This window comes from Vombatus ursinus, unplaced genomic scaffold (assembly GCF_900497805.2).
Source record: "Vombatus ursinus unplaced genomic scaffold, bare-nosed wombat genome assembly UNPS02014355.1, whole genome shotgun sequence".
NCBI classification, from domain to species: domain Eukaryota; kingdom Metazoa; phylum Chordata; class Mammalia; order Diprotodontia; family Vombatidae; genus Vombatus; species Vombatus ursinus.
Window position 1 is genome coordinate 501,400 of NW_020954133.1, and position 16,553 is coordinate 517,952.

General features: G+C 40.9%; 1 protein-coding gene and 1 pseudogene across 1 annotated transcript; one reads left to right on the forward strand and one right to left on the reverse strand.

The window, feature by feature from the left end:
- The first annotated feature begins 6,700 nt into the window (after positions 1-6,700).
- On the forward strand, positions 6,701-7,648 carry LOC114042316 (olfactory receptor 52H1-like). Its single transcript, XM_027860999.1, has one exon. The coding sequence runs from the start codon at positions 6,701-6,703 to the stop codon at positions 7,646-7,648; it is 948 nt and encodes a 315-aa protein (XP_027716800.1).
- A 3,227-nt stretch (positions 7,649-10,875) lies between these two features.
- On the reverse strand, positions 10,876-12,524 carry LOC114042348 (annotated as a pseudogene).
- Between the last annotated feature and the right edge of the window lie 4,029 nt (positions 12,525-16,553).

The window sequence follows — 16,553 nt, forward strand, 5'->3', positions numbered from 1 at the left end:
GACAAATCAGAACCACTTCCAGAATGTCCTTCCTCCCCTGGTTCCCTCTGAGCACCTCCTAAGGAAATCATTTCTCATTCTAAAACTTACCATTTTTCCTTCTTTTATCTCCTTTTTACCAGCTGTGGGATAACATAGATGGAGCCTGTGGAGGGGGTGGAAAGGGGGTCAATCCAAGTTGCAAATCCTTGCTTTCTGAAAGTACTATACAATTTGGGTTTCTATGCTACCTGATTATGCCAAAAGTCACATGACTATTAAGAATAAATTATTTAGTCCTGTAAGTGGGAGAGGGGGAAAAGTTATAAATAAAGAGGGAAGATTCAAAGTATAGGATGGGGGCTCACAGAACAGAGATGAAAAGATATTCTATATAAGATATATTTAGGCATGTTGCAGATCATCTCTAGAGACTTCTGTGAAACCTAGAAGCTAGTTACACACTAGCTTGGTATGGAGCATGGTACAATAGATTCTATGCAATTTCCCTCTTTAACTTTAGAACAATAACTAAGTAAGTTTGGCTAAAAAAAAATGTTTTTTGTGAGTGTATCTCCTTTCTCTATTTAGTACAGGGTTGAACATAAGGTGATAATTGGAATTTGAAGGCCCTCAAAATGTGGTTCAGCACAACTAGGAAGAAGTCAGAGCAGTGACCTGCAATCATGGGTTACCTTTAGGGATGGGAGGAGGTGACCTATACAGCGTGTTTACAAGGGCAAGTCCCTATTCATCCTACTGTATTTCCCAAATTGGTGGGGCCACCAGAATTCCTAGTCTGAAACTTTCCTCATTTGAGTGGTTCCTCTAAGCTAGGCATCTTGGGGAGGTCCTTTTTCAAAGATTCATCTAGAAAAGCATGTACTAACTATGATTCTTCTCTATTCTGTGTCCCTTATCAAATCTCAAGAGAGTATAATATCACAATATAAAGTTTTCATTATTGAATGAGCAGATAAATCCTGACATGACGAGACATAGGATAAGGGAATTTCACTGGAGGAAACACTGGGGGTTGGAATGGGGTGTGGGCAAAAAGAAGAAATTAAACAAGAAGAATGTGTTTATATTTAGTGATCTGTTTCTCTTTCAGGGAATACTCCCCTTTTGTGATATTTGTACTGAGATAACAAGCGTCCACTGAAGACTTTGTTTCACAGTCCTGATTTCCGCAGGCCCTCTCAAAGGTTCTGGATCATTCTCCCTCCTCCTCCCACTCAATATCACACTTATTAAACTTGTGGTATATGTGTATGTATGTGTGAGTACATACAGACACAAAAATTGAAATAGTCACTTACTATTCAACAGACATTTGCCATGTTCAAGACACCATGCTAGATGTAGGGACATATGAAGCTGTCTTCCCTCAAGTAAACTATAGTCTAGTGTAAGGAAAAAACATTTCTATAAATAACTATAATATAAATTAGAGTGAGGGACAGTACCTGTGCTTTCACTGGTATAGGGAAATTCCAGGTAAGAAAACAAAATTCCCTCTACCAATGCTTGGACAATGCTTTCTCTACAACTTATAGAGTTGTCTAGAGCAGAAATATCAAACACTCAACTGACTGGCATTGCAGCAGGCAACATTCCAGTATGCAGCTGAACCAGATTAAAATGTAATTGGGAAGTATTTAACAAAATAAATAAAAATACAACAGGACACAGATAATGTTAATATGTAGTTTTCTAAGTCAATATGCAGCCCATATGTATAGTTTAGTAGCCCTTTTCTATTTGAGTTTGACACTACTTGAGGTCCAGAGCACCAGGAGCACCAATGATTTGCTTAGGGTCACATGGTTAGTAAGTGTCAGAGTGTAGAACTTGAATCCTGGTGTTGCTTTTTGAGACTTGCTCCCTATCCAATATGCAATACTTATTGCCTCTTATAATAAAAGTCAGAAAGGGATGAATACAAAACAGAATGGTCCAGGACATTAAGAAAGCTAGAGTTTCCTCTTGATGGAGGCATCATAGGAAGCTTCAAAGAGAAAATGCCACCAGAGGTAGACATTGAAGGAAAGGTAGGATTTCATTAGGCCCTACCATAAAGAACCAAAGTGATAGAGAAAGATTGTATTTCAGCTATGGAAAACAGCCCACACAAATGCCTAGAAGTGAAAGAAGGCATTTGAAGATCAGACAATAATTTGCAGACAAAATCTGCACTTTAATTAGAATATGGAGTGTATGATGCGAGAGTGAAATAAGCCTGAAAAACTGAACACGGACTCTGGAGGGTCGTGAATGCCAAATTAATGAAGTTATATTATATACTGTAGAAGAGGAGAAGCCACGAATGCTTTTGACCTGAAATGACACTCCTAATCTAAGGAGCCACAGACTGATAGTCTTAGACCATGTCATAGTGTTAGTCTCATGGTCCAGTCCACTGAAAGCAGAGTCCCTCAGGAACCCAGGAATCCTTGGCCTCCACAGCCTCTAGAATCATTCTCTGCATAGAATATCTGTTCTTAGATAGGTAAAGGGTGAAACTGGCCAATTTTCATCATATCCTGGAGGATGGCATAGAAGTGAGTACTCAGGGATTTGTAGGCTTGGAGTTTTCCCTCCTGGAATTACAAGGAGAAGTATAAAAAGTCCTATCTTCTTTCTTACAAGGGCATTCATTCAAGCCTCTAGCTGGGTTCCCGGTCAAAGACAGATTTCTCCTTCTCTGGAGCCTGAGCTTGGTGAGCTAAACCAAGGTGGTGAGCATAGTGATGGTGGTGGCAGCTGGGGCACTGTGATGGGGGGTGGATTTATTGTGTGTGTCCAGAAATATCATTAAACTACCTTGCTTCAGACTTGCATAGGATACAACCCGACCCAGAGGCAAGGAAGTGCACAAGACCACCTTGGAGAAATAGGGGGTTCTAGTTGTGAAAGAAGCAGAGAGCAGATATGTAGAATGTGATGTGTGTCTGTGCACACACAGACACACACAATATGTATTTAAGCATATAATATATATATATACATACACACACATAAATACTGTATGAATATGTGTCTGTTTATATATGAGGGACTCAGTCCCAAGGAAAGTACTGGAATGGGGACTGGGTCCAGGGACTGGCATCAGAAGCCTTTGTTTGATCATTTCTTACCCATGCACATTTGTGGCTTTTAATATGCCCCTTCATTTTTCTTACTGCATAACTCAACAGTAAGTGAAAGATATGAGCTTCCAGAGAGTAATAAAACTAGGCTCTAATTCTTTCAAATGGGGTGTGTGCTCCTCAGAACTGAAACATTCTGTGTTTTCTCACAATTTTCTTCCTAAACCAATCATACTTTTGTTAGATGTACTGCCTACAGCAAACTATTGGTCCAATGTGTTTAGGGCATACTATATGGTGATTTCAAAGCCTCTGAAACTTTTCCCAGTAAGTTGGCTGGAAGTCATCAGTCATCTGTAAATTTGGAGTTTTCACTACCCTCTCTCCTAAACACTTAAAAAACAAATTTAAATAAAATTAGGTTCAGCATTTGATGTAAGGGATTGTTAACTTTCTATCCTGAGAAGCATTCATTTATGCAATTGGTTCTAATATTTGTCATCATAATACTCATACTTTCAAGGGGAATGTGAACGCATACTTATCCTTTTAAATAAGTCTCAACAATTTTTCTAACCTGATGGGAAACTCAGAGCAGAAGTGAGCTGGGGCCAGCTCTAACCACCTTTCAAGAGTTAACTGAACTTTTCAGCGTGAACATTGACACATCAGAAGTTGGTACAAAGCAGAGCTTAATTTATTAGTTCATTCGTTACCCTTCTGAAAATGTTTATAATGCAGATTAAACTGAAAAGTGGGAGTGTGTGCACATTTTTTCTCCAGAGTCCAGTTATTCAACATTTGCCAGTACACGTATATTGCTCCATGTAATATTGCATGAACTCAGTAGTAGTATACAGTAGAAGGCTAAGGGAATGAAGGTTAATAATGCCTATAATATAGACATAATAACTGGCACTTGCATAGTGCTTAATGGTTTACAATGTCTTTTATATCCATTATCTCAATTAAGCCTCATGTCACCCCAGGACCAGAGACAGATTCCTGGAGAAGACATCATTTGAGTTGGACTTTAAAGGATGAGTCTCATTTTATAGGATAAAGAGGGGCAGAGATAGAAAATGTTCCACTCAGAGTTAAAATCAAAAGCAAAGTTACTGAGCTATAAGAATGGCATTGTTAACCAGTGGAATCTGGAATCAGAAGGCCTGGGTTCAAATCCTATCTCCAATGCCTACTACCTAAGCGACTTTGGCCAAATCAATTAATTCCTGTGGCCTCAGTTTTTCCATCTGTAAAGTGAGGAGAATTAGACTAGATGGCCATCCAACTCTAGATTTATGACCCTTTGAGTCTATGGGTGAAAGAGAGTAAGTAGTACACCTCAGCTAGTGCATATAATACATAGAGAGAAGGAGGCCCTCATATTGCTATATGAGAGCATGAGATAAGATCAAAAGTTAGCTCCAGGTTGTAGAGGGTTAGCACATTCATATGATGAAGTCAGTTTGAAGTTTCAAGAAAGATAATCTCTGAATTAATAAATCCAATCAATTTTGATGTTTTCTTTTCTTCTTCTCTGGCCATTCAAGGAGAGACAGCATTGTGGGAGAAAGGAACTTCACCCAATCCAGTTAAACAGAAATTAACTGTAATCCTCAATTAACTACATTCATTCTTTATAACATTTTTAGGCACTTTTTTATCCTGACTTTCAGGTAGTCCAATAATTCTTATATTATATCTCCTGGATCTATTTTCCAGGTTACTTGTTAGGATGACTTTTTTTAAGAAACAAGTCACGTAAAATTTAACAAACACAAATGAATTTGGTCTTTTAATGGGCATAAGCTCAAGCTGATTCAATAATGTAACTTTTAGAAATTAAAAAGCTGCATGTTTTCCTAGTCTCCATACATAGATACAAGACAGTCTGGAACAAGAGGGGTGATCACCTTGCTCTACTCGGTGCCAGTTTTTGGCTTCAGTTCAGGTTGTCATATTTTCAGAATATCTCCATAAAATGAGAACCCAGGCTAGATGAAAACTGCTCCAAGGAAGGAAAGGTATATAGTCCAGAGGAAATAAAATTTAGGGGTGATTAGGTCACTGTCTTCAAAGCTCTACAAAGCTGGCAAGTAGAATAGGGATGCATGCAGTTTATTCAACTTGGCCCCACAGATAGGAACTCTTACCAATGGGAAAAAGTTACAAGGAGGCATATTTTGGTTCTAATAGAAACTCTCTAACAGAGTTATTCAGGCTCATTTTATACTGAGCTGCCATTTAGAAGTAATGAAGAGCCTCTCACAGTATACAAGGAAGAAGGCCAGGCTTGGCCACAGAGGGCTCTCCCACAACCTGTGCGACCTTGAACAAGTTAACCTCTCTGGGAACTAATTTTCTCATGTGTAAACTGTGGAGGTTGGATTACATGACTTCTAAGGTCTCTTCTAGCTCAAAATCAACAATCCTATCATTGTAAGTGGACATTATGTGACCACTTTTTAGGAATGAATTAGATAGAACTCCCGTTCAGATATGGAATGTCCTAGTGAAACATGAGACCCCTCCAGCATGGTGATGACATGACTATTAGAATGATCAATTATCATTTCCCCTTGAATATAAATCAGAGGCAACCTAGTACAGTGGAGAGAGAGCTGACTGCAAAACCAGGACGACTTGGATTCAAGTCCATATCTGGAATATATTATGTATCCCTGAGTAAATCATTTAATTATTAAGTGTCCCTACTCAACTCTGTAATGCTGTAGATATCAGAGAAGATATTAACATTCGTTGATAGAGTAAGTCTCTAACCAGCAGCTCCCAATACCAATTATATTTCTATCTTCAAATAAATCATACTATTCTAATATAATAGGCTGTTTGCAGTAATACTCAGTACTCTGCCCATCAGGACACATTACAAGAATTTATAGCTTATCAAAGATCACCCTAGGTAGTACTGCTAAGGATTTAAGTGCTTGATCACCTGCCATTTTACGCAAAGAGTGCTGACCAGGTCACAAGACCTGGGTTCTCAAATTCATTGATTTTGTCACTACAGGCCAATTACTTAATCTCTCTGAATCTCTATAAAGAGAGATTATAACACTTTGTATTACCTACCTCACAGAGTTGCTTTAAAAAAAGTTTCTAAACTATAAGGTGTATGAATAGCACATTATGTACACATATATATCTATGTGTACATAAACTTTTACGTGAATAGTGTTTTTATATTCATTTTAACAAGGTATGCATATTGTGTGAATAGCATTTTATATACATTATATATGTGTGTATATATATAGTCTGTGAATATCATTACATCTATTATATATAAATCTGTTATGTATATGTACATATTTGTATGTGTGTAGGAATGACAACTCTTATTCAATTTAGCACACTCTTCCCCTGTTAGGACACAAAATGTCCTCTGTCTATATTTCTCCTCCTGCAAAGTGCCCAGGTTAACACTGAGTTGCTAGTTCTTCAGTATACCACACCCTGCAGAATTCTTTACACTATGGAAGAGCCCTCCAAGCACACAGAAAATTTGACATTGGCACATTCCTCAGTGCCACCATCAACTCTGGCAGTTAATTATGGAATTTGCTTCTCTCCAGGGCCCAAGAATCATCTGTTCAGGAGTCTGGATGGCTACATTCAACCTAAGCAGCTACAACCCCAGCTCCTTTACCCTAGTGGGGATCCCGGGGCTTGAGAAGTTCCACAACTGGATCGCAATTCCTTTTTGTGTTATCTACCTCATGGCCATTACAAGTAACTGTGTCCTTTTGTACCTCATTGCCATGGAGCGTAGCCTCCATGAGCCCATGTTCCTTTTCCTTTCCATGCTGGCCCAAACTGACCTGATTCTGTCATCTACCACAGTGCCCAAACTGCTCAGTAACCTCTGGCTTGGTGACAAGAAAATCACCTTCTCAGGCTGCCTCACCCAGATGTTCTTCCTCCATTTCAGTTCTGCTATGGATTCTGCCATACTACTGGCCATGGCATATGACCGCTATGTGGCCATATGCTTCCCACTAAGATATACCACCATCTTGAGCAACAAGGTCATCGTTAAGATTATGGCTGCAATCACCATCAGGAGCTTCTGTGTCATCTTTCCAGTTGTTTTCTTGGTAAAACGACTGCCCTTCTGCCGGACACGCATCATCCCCCACACATACTGTGAACACATAGGTGTGGCCCGACTCTCCTGTGCTGACATTTCCACCAACATCTGGTATGGTTTCGCTATGCCTATTATGATTGTAGTCTCTGACATTGTCCTCATTGCTATCTCTTACACCATTATACTGAGTGCTGTCTTCCACCTTCCTTCTCATGGTGCCCGCCAGAAGGCTCTTGGAACCTGTGGGTCTCACATCTGCGTCATTCTCATGTTTTATACTCCAGCCTTCTTCTCCATTCTTGCCCATCGTTTTGGACACAACGTTCCACGTCATGTCCTCATCCTATTTGCCAACTTTTATGTTGTCATTCCTCCAACTCTCAATCCCATTGTCTATGGAGTGAAGACCAAGCAAATTCGTGATAAGATTCTACTCCTATTTTCTCTAAATGGGGCACAGTGACATCTGACTATTGCAAGGGGAACTGGGAAGAGCTGAGGGGAATCCTTAAAATTCATTTTTTGACATTTTCCTTAAAAAGAAGATAGTTAATTCCTATCTCCATGAAATTCAAGAGTCTAACCCCAACAGAAGGAAGGAGTAGAACAGAGATAGGAAAAAAAATGCCAAAGAAATAAGGAAAAATGATTTATTCTCAAGAAGGTCAAGACTACTTGTGAACAGGAAAGACTCTACTTGTGCTTGAGCACTGTGCATTGTGAACTTGTGGCTTGCTGAAATAAAAAAAGAAATGATTAGAATAGCTTGTCTCTTTTCTCTATCATTTAGAACTAAGTGTTTTCCAAAGAGGTGATTCAGGAATCAATCAGCAGCCAGAGCAGAAAAATGAAAGACAGCCCAGACTGTCCCATATCTGAAGCCAAATTTATTTGAATGAAATTTGAGGCTATAGTCAGTTGGTCTTTAGCTTAAGAGTAATAAGAGCCCAGGGAGGCGGAGCCAAGATGATGGAGTAAAAGCAGTGACATGCTTGAGCTCTCCCAAAGCCCTCCAAATACCTATTTAAAAAATGGCTCTAAACAAATTCTAAAGCAGCAGAACTCACAAAAAGACAGAGTGAAACAAATTTCCAGCCCACGATAACCTGGATGGTTGATCAGAAAGGTATATCCCACCGGGCGGGGAGAAGAGCGCAGTTCAGCGTGGGCATGCAGGCCGCAGTGAACCTGGAGCAGGCCTCAGAGGACTGAATCGTGGGGAGCTGGGTCAGTTTCCAGACTTCTCAACCCACTAACATCAAAGACAACTTAGAAGGTCAGTAGGAAAAGTCTGTGTCTACGATGAGAGACAGAAGCACAGTGGGGTTCCAGCCCCATTCCCTGAGCTCGGCCCTGGGGCGGCAGCTGCCTCCTGAGCTCCTGACCCACAGACTAAGGGGCAGTCTGGTGGCTGATGAGAGAGGGATTGCAGGGATCTCTTTGCTGGTGCAGGATTCTCTTACTCTGCCCGTGCCTGCATCTGGGTCACAGTTCTGGGTGGTGGTCCTGGGGTGAGAAGGAGGGCTGGCGTGGTGGAGCTTATAGTGGCTGTGGAAAGGAAATCCTCCTCACAGTTCCAAGATGGAAAAGAGTGCTCATAGATCACAGCACAGGCCAGGAAAGGAGTAAACAACTTGCCCTTGATCATAACACCTTGGAAGAACTGAAAATGTATAGGTCCCTAGAAGTATCTCTGAAAACAGCTGCACAAAACCCCTGAAGCTTGGGACAGTACATTCTCCACATTGGAAACAGACCCCTACCTTAACAAAGAGTTGATAACTCAAGTAATTGGCAGGAATCATAAGCAAGCAGCACAAAAAGAATCAGACTACATTATCTTACTTTGGTGACAAAGAAGATCAAAACACACAACCAGAAGAAGACAAAGAAGCCAAAGCTCCTACATCCAAAGCCTCCAAAAAAATATGAATTGGTCCCAGGTCATGGAAGAGCTCAAAAAGGATTTTGAGAAGCAAGTAAGAGAAGTAGAGGAAAAACTGAAAGTGATACTAAAGGAGACCCCAAAAAATACTGAAGAAAATAACACTTTAAAAAATAGCCTAACCCAAATGGCAAAAAAGGTCCAAAAAGTCAATGAGGAGAAGAATACCCTAAAAAGCAAAATTGGCCAAATGAAAAAGGAAGTCCAAAAGCTTACTGAAGAAAATACTTCCCACATTGGTTATGTCGAAATGAATTCTTTCTCAATCTGTATATTCTGAGTCCATCATCTAGTAGGTGGGTTACCTGTTTCATTATGACTCTTCTGGAACTGTGGCTCACAGCTTCACCAATAGTGCATTAAAGTATCTGTTTTCCCACTTTCCCTCCATCATTTGTCATTCTATTTTTTGCCACCTTTGCCAATCTGAGGAGTGTGAGGTGGAATCTTAGAATTGTTTTAATTTGTATCTCTCTAATTATTAGTGATTTAAAGCATTTGTAATATGGCTATTGATAGTTTGAATTTCTTCCTCTGAAATTTGCCTATTAATATACTTTGACTATCAAATGGACAGTGGCTCTTATTCCTGTAAATCTGAATAAATTTACTACATTTCTTAGAAATGACACCTTTCTCTCATTTGAATGGTCAAATCCAAAAAAGTAATAATTGGTTCAATAGCAACTTGAAAGGGAATCCCTATGGATCTGTGCTCAACCCTGCCTTGCTTCAGCATGTTTTATTAGTAACTAGGGAAAAGTTCTGACATGTTCATTAAGTGTGACAATGCCATAAAACTGAGAACATTAAAGATTCAAATATCTGGACAGATTATTCCCTTGTGCTAAATTTAACATGATCATATTTAAGTAGAATAAATGTACATATTTATTCTTCGCTTCAAAAGAACCAACTTCACAAGTTCAAAGTGAGAGAAGCTTGGTTGGATAATTGTTTAAATAAGAAGTAGGTGTTTGTTTTTTGTTGTTTTTTTTTTGTGATTCAGTTTAAACAAAAAGGCCTGTTTTTTTGTTTTTTGACAAAACTTTACAGTTACAAAAGTCACATATAAATGGAGTCACCAAAGCAGTAGCCCACCAGTAGGGGCTCAAAGCACTCGACACAGGCCAGCCTAGAAAATGAACAGATTCATGAAGTTATAGCACAAATGACCAGTTGGGGGACATTCATTACTCCTCAAGACTCTGGTTAGGACCAGGCAGGAAGGTACACACATCAATACACTCATCCATACCCTTCTCCCGCTCTCTTATAAATGAAACAATTTGATTTCAATGCCACAGGACCAGCCCCTGATCCACCAGTTCAGGGCTAAGCTAAGCTTGCTTATTCCCACACACAGCATCTCAGGCTTAACTAAGAAATCATTTTTTTTTCCTTTTTTCCTTTCTTTTTTTTGGCCCCTGAGTTTCCCAGTTGGTATGAAGAAACAGGGCATGAGGCCTCATCAAGTGGGCCAGGAACAGCAGTTGAATCAATACCCTGATGGATGGTAGGGTGACAGAGATAGAAAGGGGGGGGGGAGATTGCCCCACCCCAAGGCCATGGCTGGGGGATGGGACGTCCCAGGGCTCTGAGACCCACATCTGCCTCTACAGTTCAGCGCTATCCCACAGCCCCTCAGCAGCAGAGAAGAGACCCAAGGTGAGCTAAAAGGACAGAGGCTCTTGTCCCTGGGGGAGGGGAAGGGTTGAGTTAGGAAAATGGCTTCTCAAATCCCTTCAAGTCCCAGAGAAGCCTGGGAAAGAGGAGCATGGGGTTGTGGGTTCCCCCTGGACTTCGCCACTACCACACTCCCAGTCTGGACAGGGCAGAGGCCTGGCCTGGCATCGTCTGTGGAAGAAGGGACGGCCTAGTTCCGCCCTGGTGGCCACAGCTCCCCCGCCCCTGCCCCTCCCCGTCCTCCGGGGTGGTCTGGTGGACGAGCCTGTCACAGTCCCTGAGGCCGCTCCCCTAAATAACACATGCATCAGCCTCCTCCTGAAAACTTCAAGTCTGACTTCTTCTTCCCGCTGAGGAGGCCATCGGTGACCGAGTGCTCAGCTATGAGGTCTTCCACCCTCATGATGTAGAGAAGCGTGAGTGGCACGCCCAGGAACTGGGGCAGCAGGACGCCCAGCAGAACGCTTAGCAGGACTACCAGCAGGAAGGCAGCCACGATGGTGTAGTCATCCGCGCAGCCGCGGATGTAGATGACGTCCAGGACGCGCAGGCGCTCTGCGTCGATGGTTTTGTAGCCACACATGGTGTTGATGACGTCAGACGTATTTCTGAAGCAGCCGGTAGAAGGTAGAGCACACGCCAAGGGGCGGGTGCGTTGCAGTCTTGGTGTTGGTTCATGGCCCAGTCCTTGTAGTTTTCCCACCCCACAGCACTTAAACCACTCCTGGACAAAGTCCATGATGTTCTTGAAGTCCAACTCATCGTAGTAGTTCTTGACTCCTCTTCGGTTGTTGTCCTTCAGAAACTCGATCCTCTGGTTCCTGAACTTCAAGGCCACCACGCCCCCGATGAGCTCGAGGATGAGGCAGATCCCCAGGATGGACATGAACCCTTGGAGGGGAGAGGAGTTATCCCGGAGGGAAGCCAAGACCCCCGCGAAGGAGACGGTGAACGTGGTGACCCCGAGGAGGATGAGGATGATGGGCTCGAGGAAGCCACTTTGGAGGGTTTTGTAGACCCCCACAGACCGGATTAAAGCACCTATAAACTCGCAATTACCTTTGTACCGGATTCCCGGCCACCTCCCTTCCTGAATCAATCATCTCAGCAGCCTTAGATTTACAGCAGGAAGGAACCTCTTTACGGCTCATCCAGTCCAACTCTGTCGTTTTATAGATGAGGAAACTTAGACCCAGAAGAATGAGGAGTGGACGATGAGCCAGAACTTGAGGCGCAGGTAGGAGAAGCAGCAGCACACCTGCCCCGGTCCCCGCGGGCCGTCGTCCTCCCGCCGCCTCCGGACCCCAACTCCACTGCCCGCCCGATTTTTGTTTTTGTTTGTTTGTTTGTTTTTTAAATAGGAGTTTTAATGGATTGTGTGATCAATACGAGCAGTTTGACTCATAGTATGTAACAGAAATGTGGAGTCCAAGAAAGTTATTGTTGTTTTGGACTACATTAAGGAAAACAATGTACAGGTGTCCTCAGACTCCCTGGGTAGTTTGAGGTTTACAATAATTTGGTTTCATCCTTGGTCCTGGGCCCTGGGGACCCAGAAGCCTTGCTGGCTCTGAGTGCCCTGCTCCCAAAGGGATTCCGTAGGAAAAGATAAATGGGCATGTCCTTCTATCTGGTTATGAGTCTATCTTTTTCTGCCTTACATTCATTTCTCCTAGTTATCTATCCATCTACACCTTTCAGTGTGCATCCAGCCTGTGTTCACTCTGTGTTACTTGGCTTCATTACTAGCTGCCTCCCTATCTGAGCTTAGTGTCACAAAGACAGGTGAATGTCATTCTCTGGGTTGAAAGGAGGGTGAAGAGGGGTTGAATTTGGAGAAGAGAACATGGCAAAGGGCAGAACATCCTAGGTCCACAAAGGAACATCATGATGCAGAATGAATAATTATTGGAATCACCAAGTATCTGCCTTGCCCAAATAGTTCTGTGTTTAAGAGGTTGTAATTCCCACCATAACAACTTCTCCAGGTTTTTTTTTTTTTAATATCTTATGTAATAGAATGAAGATGAACCAGCAAAGTTCTGGAAAGCCATTCCTAATCCCTGAGCTGAGTGTCTGGCTTGTATGTGTCCATAAATATGTGTATATCTGTAGGCCTGTGTATGTGTGTATGTGTCATATTGCTTATAAGCCATTAATAAACCCCATTAGAGGAGAGGCAGATGTGACTGTGTTTCTATTCCTTCAGCCCCAGAACCAGACTAATATAACATGCACATAAATATATGCATATGTGTGTATACATTCATACACATATACAGCCATGCCTTAAGGATCGACTTCCCAAGTCTAGTATTAAGGGTATATGATTGTATGAATTTAATTATCAGAGAAAAAATATGGAGGTCTTAGTAAATTGCAAGTTGAGTGTAACCAGTAAAGAACACAACTAATGCAGCTTTATGGAGTATGACAAGAGGTAAAAATGTCCAGAATGAGGGAGATGATAGTATCCCCATACCCTGACAAGGTGAGGCTCCCATGTGGAATATTGTGTTCTATTCAAGGTACCACATCATAGCAAAGATACTTTTTTAAAGGTATTTCTGGAAGTTCCCCTATCAAGAGGATCTGGGAACCAAGACAACAGAGGGATTCAAAGTCCAAAGACAATTAATTAACTAAATAATGGCTGTTTAGTTTTGAGAAGAGAAGAATTGGTATGTATGTGTATAGAGGGGGATGATAAATATTTTCAAGTATTTGAAAGGCTATTGTGTGGATTTATACTCAGTCTCCTTGGCCCTAGAGATCAGAAGTAGGAACAAGGGATGGAAAACTCAAATCAGCAAAATTACTTTTGATGAAAGGAAAAACAAACAAACAAAAAAACCAACAAGTATTTGTCCTGTAATAGGAAGGTCTACTTCAATAGAGATTCAAGCAGACTGAATGATGTCTTGTCAACGGTATTGTGAGCAGGATTATAATAACAATAGCTCACATTTATATAGAGTTTATTATGTGCCAGACATTGTGCTAAGCACTTTACAATTATTATCTCATTTGATCCTCAAACAATCCTGAGAAATAGGTACTATTATTATCCCCATTTTACAAATGAGGAAACCAAGGCAAAGAGAGTTTAAATTACTTGCTAGGGTCATATAGCTACTAAGTGTGTGAGGCAGGATTTGAACTCAGGTCTTCCAGATTCCAGGCTCACTTCTCAATTCACTATACTACCTAGGTGCCTCTAAATAGTACAACTTCTAAGGTTGGCACTGGACTATATTATAAGCTCTCAAAGATGGAAGAAGCTTTGTTGATTATCTTGTCCAACCTGTGCTTGAACAAGAATTCTGGTCAAGTCTCCTGGCCTACACTTTATGGAATTTTCCCTCTTTTTTTTTTTTTTAAATTGGGACATTATTTTCCTGTCTTTCCCTCTGTGACATCTCTTCCATTCTCCACAATATTTCAGGGGTCCAGTTATCACAACTGTCAGCTCTATCAGTATTCTAGGATTTATTTTATCTGGGTCTAATGCCTTGAACTCATTGAGGACAGCTAGGTACTCTTTTCCCCTCTCCTTTCTAATCTGGGTTTTAACTACATGTTAAATATTTCTTTTCTGTGTTTTCCAGTACATAAATCTTTTTTCCTGGTATAGAAAACAAGAAAAATAAGAGTTGATTAGTTCTGGTTTCTCCTTCCTGTCCATTATAACAGTGTGATTCAAACCAAGCAGTGTTTCTCTGCCACCTTTAATCTATCTCCTGCCTCCCACTAAGGGCTGTTTCTCTTGTCCTCAGCATTCATCAGCTGCCTTAGATTTGAGCTTTAGCTTTCAGGACACTATTTCTGCCTCACTGTGTCAGTAATTTCCCTTAACTGTCCTTGTTTCCCTCTTCTATGCATTGCTTTTAAAAATTTAGGTGAATTTATGCTAGCTCCCTGTACATCCATAGCAGTTGCATTAGACAACTTCTTTCATATTTCCCTTCATTAAAATAATTGGCATTTGAGCTTCCTATGCCCACGGGCTAATTTTCCCCCTATTGAATTTTAGGTCGTGTTATTACCAAGATTATAGTATTGACAGCTACACAAAGACTTAAATATCTTGTCCAACAGCCTCATTTTATAAATAAATATCCAGAGAATTGAATAGGTTTGCCCAAAGTCAGAGGGTAACAAAGTAGACATTCAAGCCCAGATTCTCTGAGTCCAACTATCCTCTACCCTCTTCAGAATTGCTTTATCTTCCTTTCTCCCTTTCACTCCCTTCTTTCCTCTAACTCTTTTAAAACTGCTCTCAAGGGGGCAGCTAGGTGGTGCAGTGGATAGAGCACCAGCCCTTAAGTCAGAAAGACCTGAGTTCAAATCCAGACTCAAACCAAACACTTGACACTTACTAGCTGTGTGACCCTGGGCAAATCACTTAACCCCAATTGCCTAAAAGAAAAAAAAAAATAAGCCTAAAACTGCTCTCAGAGCCCATGCAGCACAAACCCTGAGGGGATGAAATTGTCACTTGTTTCCAAGGTTCCTCATCATTTCTATTTCAGCACCCACTTCCACTGTATTTGTTAGAACAATCACAGAATAGCAGTTCTCCTTCTGAATAATGCCCTTTGAGATACTTTCTAACTCTAAGATTCCATGATGACAATGATTCTGTTATATATACATCATTGCCATCCAGCAATGCCCCATTTGGTTTACAGAAGGCCTTGAAGATGAAGCTAAGGAATGTAGATTTTATTCTTCAAGAAGGTATATAGGTGACCTAGGGTTCTTTAAGTATATTCCAGTGGAGTCCAAGTCCTGGAAATTCCTACCAAGTGGAAAAGTCTATGAGAATGATCCCCAAAATGGACATTGCTTTTTTGATAGTTTTGAGAACCAGTCTTCCCAAGAATTTATAACTCAACACCAGTGGGGGGCAGAACTCTGCATCAGTGGAAGGACTACTCATACCAGTAAAATTATGGATCTTCTGATGTATTAAAGAACATCGTGGATGGTAAAAGGATGGTAAAAATCAGTGGATGGTAAAAGTGGATAATGAATGAATGAATGGTAAAATATTTATTAAGCATTTACTAAAGCAGATGACACAATACATATAGAGACATGCATAAGTACATACATGCATGTATGAATAATCTTGTCTAAAAATGTACATATATGTGTTTCTAGGGCGTATATGTCTTTGTATATATGTTTAAGCTGACCTAGCAGTCAGTTGATAAACATTTATTAAGTGCCTACTTGACACCATGTTAAGCACTGGGGATACAAAGAAAGGCAAGAGACAGTCACTGCTCTGAAGGAATTGCCAGTATAATGGGGCAGGTGACATGCAAATTATATGTATGATCAATAGATATACAAGATAATTTGGAGATAGTCTTAGAGAGAAAGCAGTAGAAGTAAGGGGCATAGGGAAAAGGCTTCTTGTAGAAGGTGGGATTTAACTAAGACTTGAAGAAATACAGGAGGTACAAAAGAGAAGGAAGAGAATTTCCAAAACCTTGATTTCTTCAGAAATGAGTTTATGTCTTGAGGAAATTATGAAATTTAGAACAGATGGATGTCTGGGTGAGGGACAAAACTTGTCAGTCTCATTGGCTCCCTCCATACTCAGGCAGGACACAACATAAAATACACATGGGAACACAGAAATAAGGAAGTTACCAGTCATTTAGGACAAGATTCCTTTGTCATGTCTTGTGACCACGTAAAAACAATGCACAGTTGAACAAATACA